The sequence below is a fragment of the Penaeus monodon genome, chromosome 28, assembly GCF_015228065.2.
Source record: "Penaeus monodon isolate SGIC_2016 chromosome 28, NSTDA_Pmon_1, whole genome shotgun sequence".
Classification (NCBI taxonomy): Eukaryota; Metazoa; Arthropoda; class Malacostraca; order Decapoda; family Penaeidae; genus Penaeus; species Penaeus monodon.
In genome coordinates, this window is record NC_051413.1 from 2,846,035 (window position 1) to 2,846,721 (window position 687).

The 687-nt window shown below is 34.6% G+C and overlaps 1 protein-coding gene across 3 annotated transcripts in view; it reads right to left on the bottom strand.

Moving 5' to 3' along the window:
* Positions 1-687, bottom strand: part of LOC119591282 (dehydrogenase/reductase SDR family member 11-like) — a 7,892-nt gene that overhangs the window by 2,965 nt on the left and 4,240 nt on the right. For all 3 annotated transcript variants that reach the window (XM_037940001.1, XM_037940003.1, XM_037940002.1), the window contains exons 4-5: positions 547-676; positions 21-150 (exon numbers count right to left, since the gene is read on the bottom strand). In XM_037940001.1, the coding sequence (XP_037795929.1) occupies positions 21-150; positions 547-676 (260 nt within the window). The remainder of the gene's footprint in view (positions 1-20; positions 151-546; positions 677-687) is intronic.

Below are 687 nucleotides of genomic sequence, written 5' to 3' on the forward strand. Positions count from 1 at the left end.
AATTACAACAAACTACTTACCGCAACTCTAATGTGTGAATTTCCTGCTCTTAGTTCCATTCGCAAACCTTCCAGCAAAGCAGTGACAGCATATTTTGTGGCAGTATAGAAGTGCACTCCTGGAGTTGCTGTTACTCTGTGTCCTGACATACTGTAAAATGTCAATCATTTGCTTTAAAATCTCTCCCTGTAAGACTTGTTAACTTTTCTTAATTATTCTTCTATCGGTTAGATTTTAACTCTACTGATGTCATCTTGATATTTCATATTTTTATTCATACACACCATATGAAGATTTATCAATAAAAAATATACACACTCTATATTCACTACATAAAATGCAAAACATTGCTATATATCATTACATCTATAATTTCCAATCAAGGATGTTACATACATCCTCAGAGAAATATTTTTAAATGGTTTTCTTAAACAAAACCACAAAACAAAAAAATAGTCATGAAATGATTGTAGAAAAAATGGTGCCACAAACTGCTTCTATAATGTGTATTTCTTCTCAATAAATTAGAATACAGACTGACTTTACCTGCTAATGTGAATGATCTGTCCATCATCCACCTTTCGTTCCTTCATGGAAGCCACAGCCTCTCGTGTGCAGAGACAGAGTGCTACCACATTCACGTCCAACATTTCTCGCCACTCCTCAGTTGTGCCATCTGTGGAATGA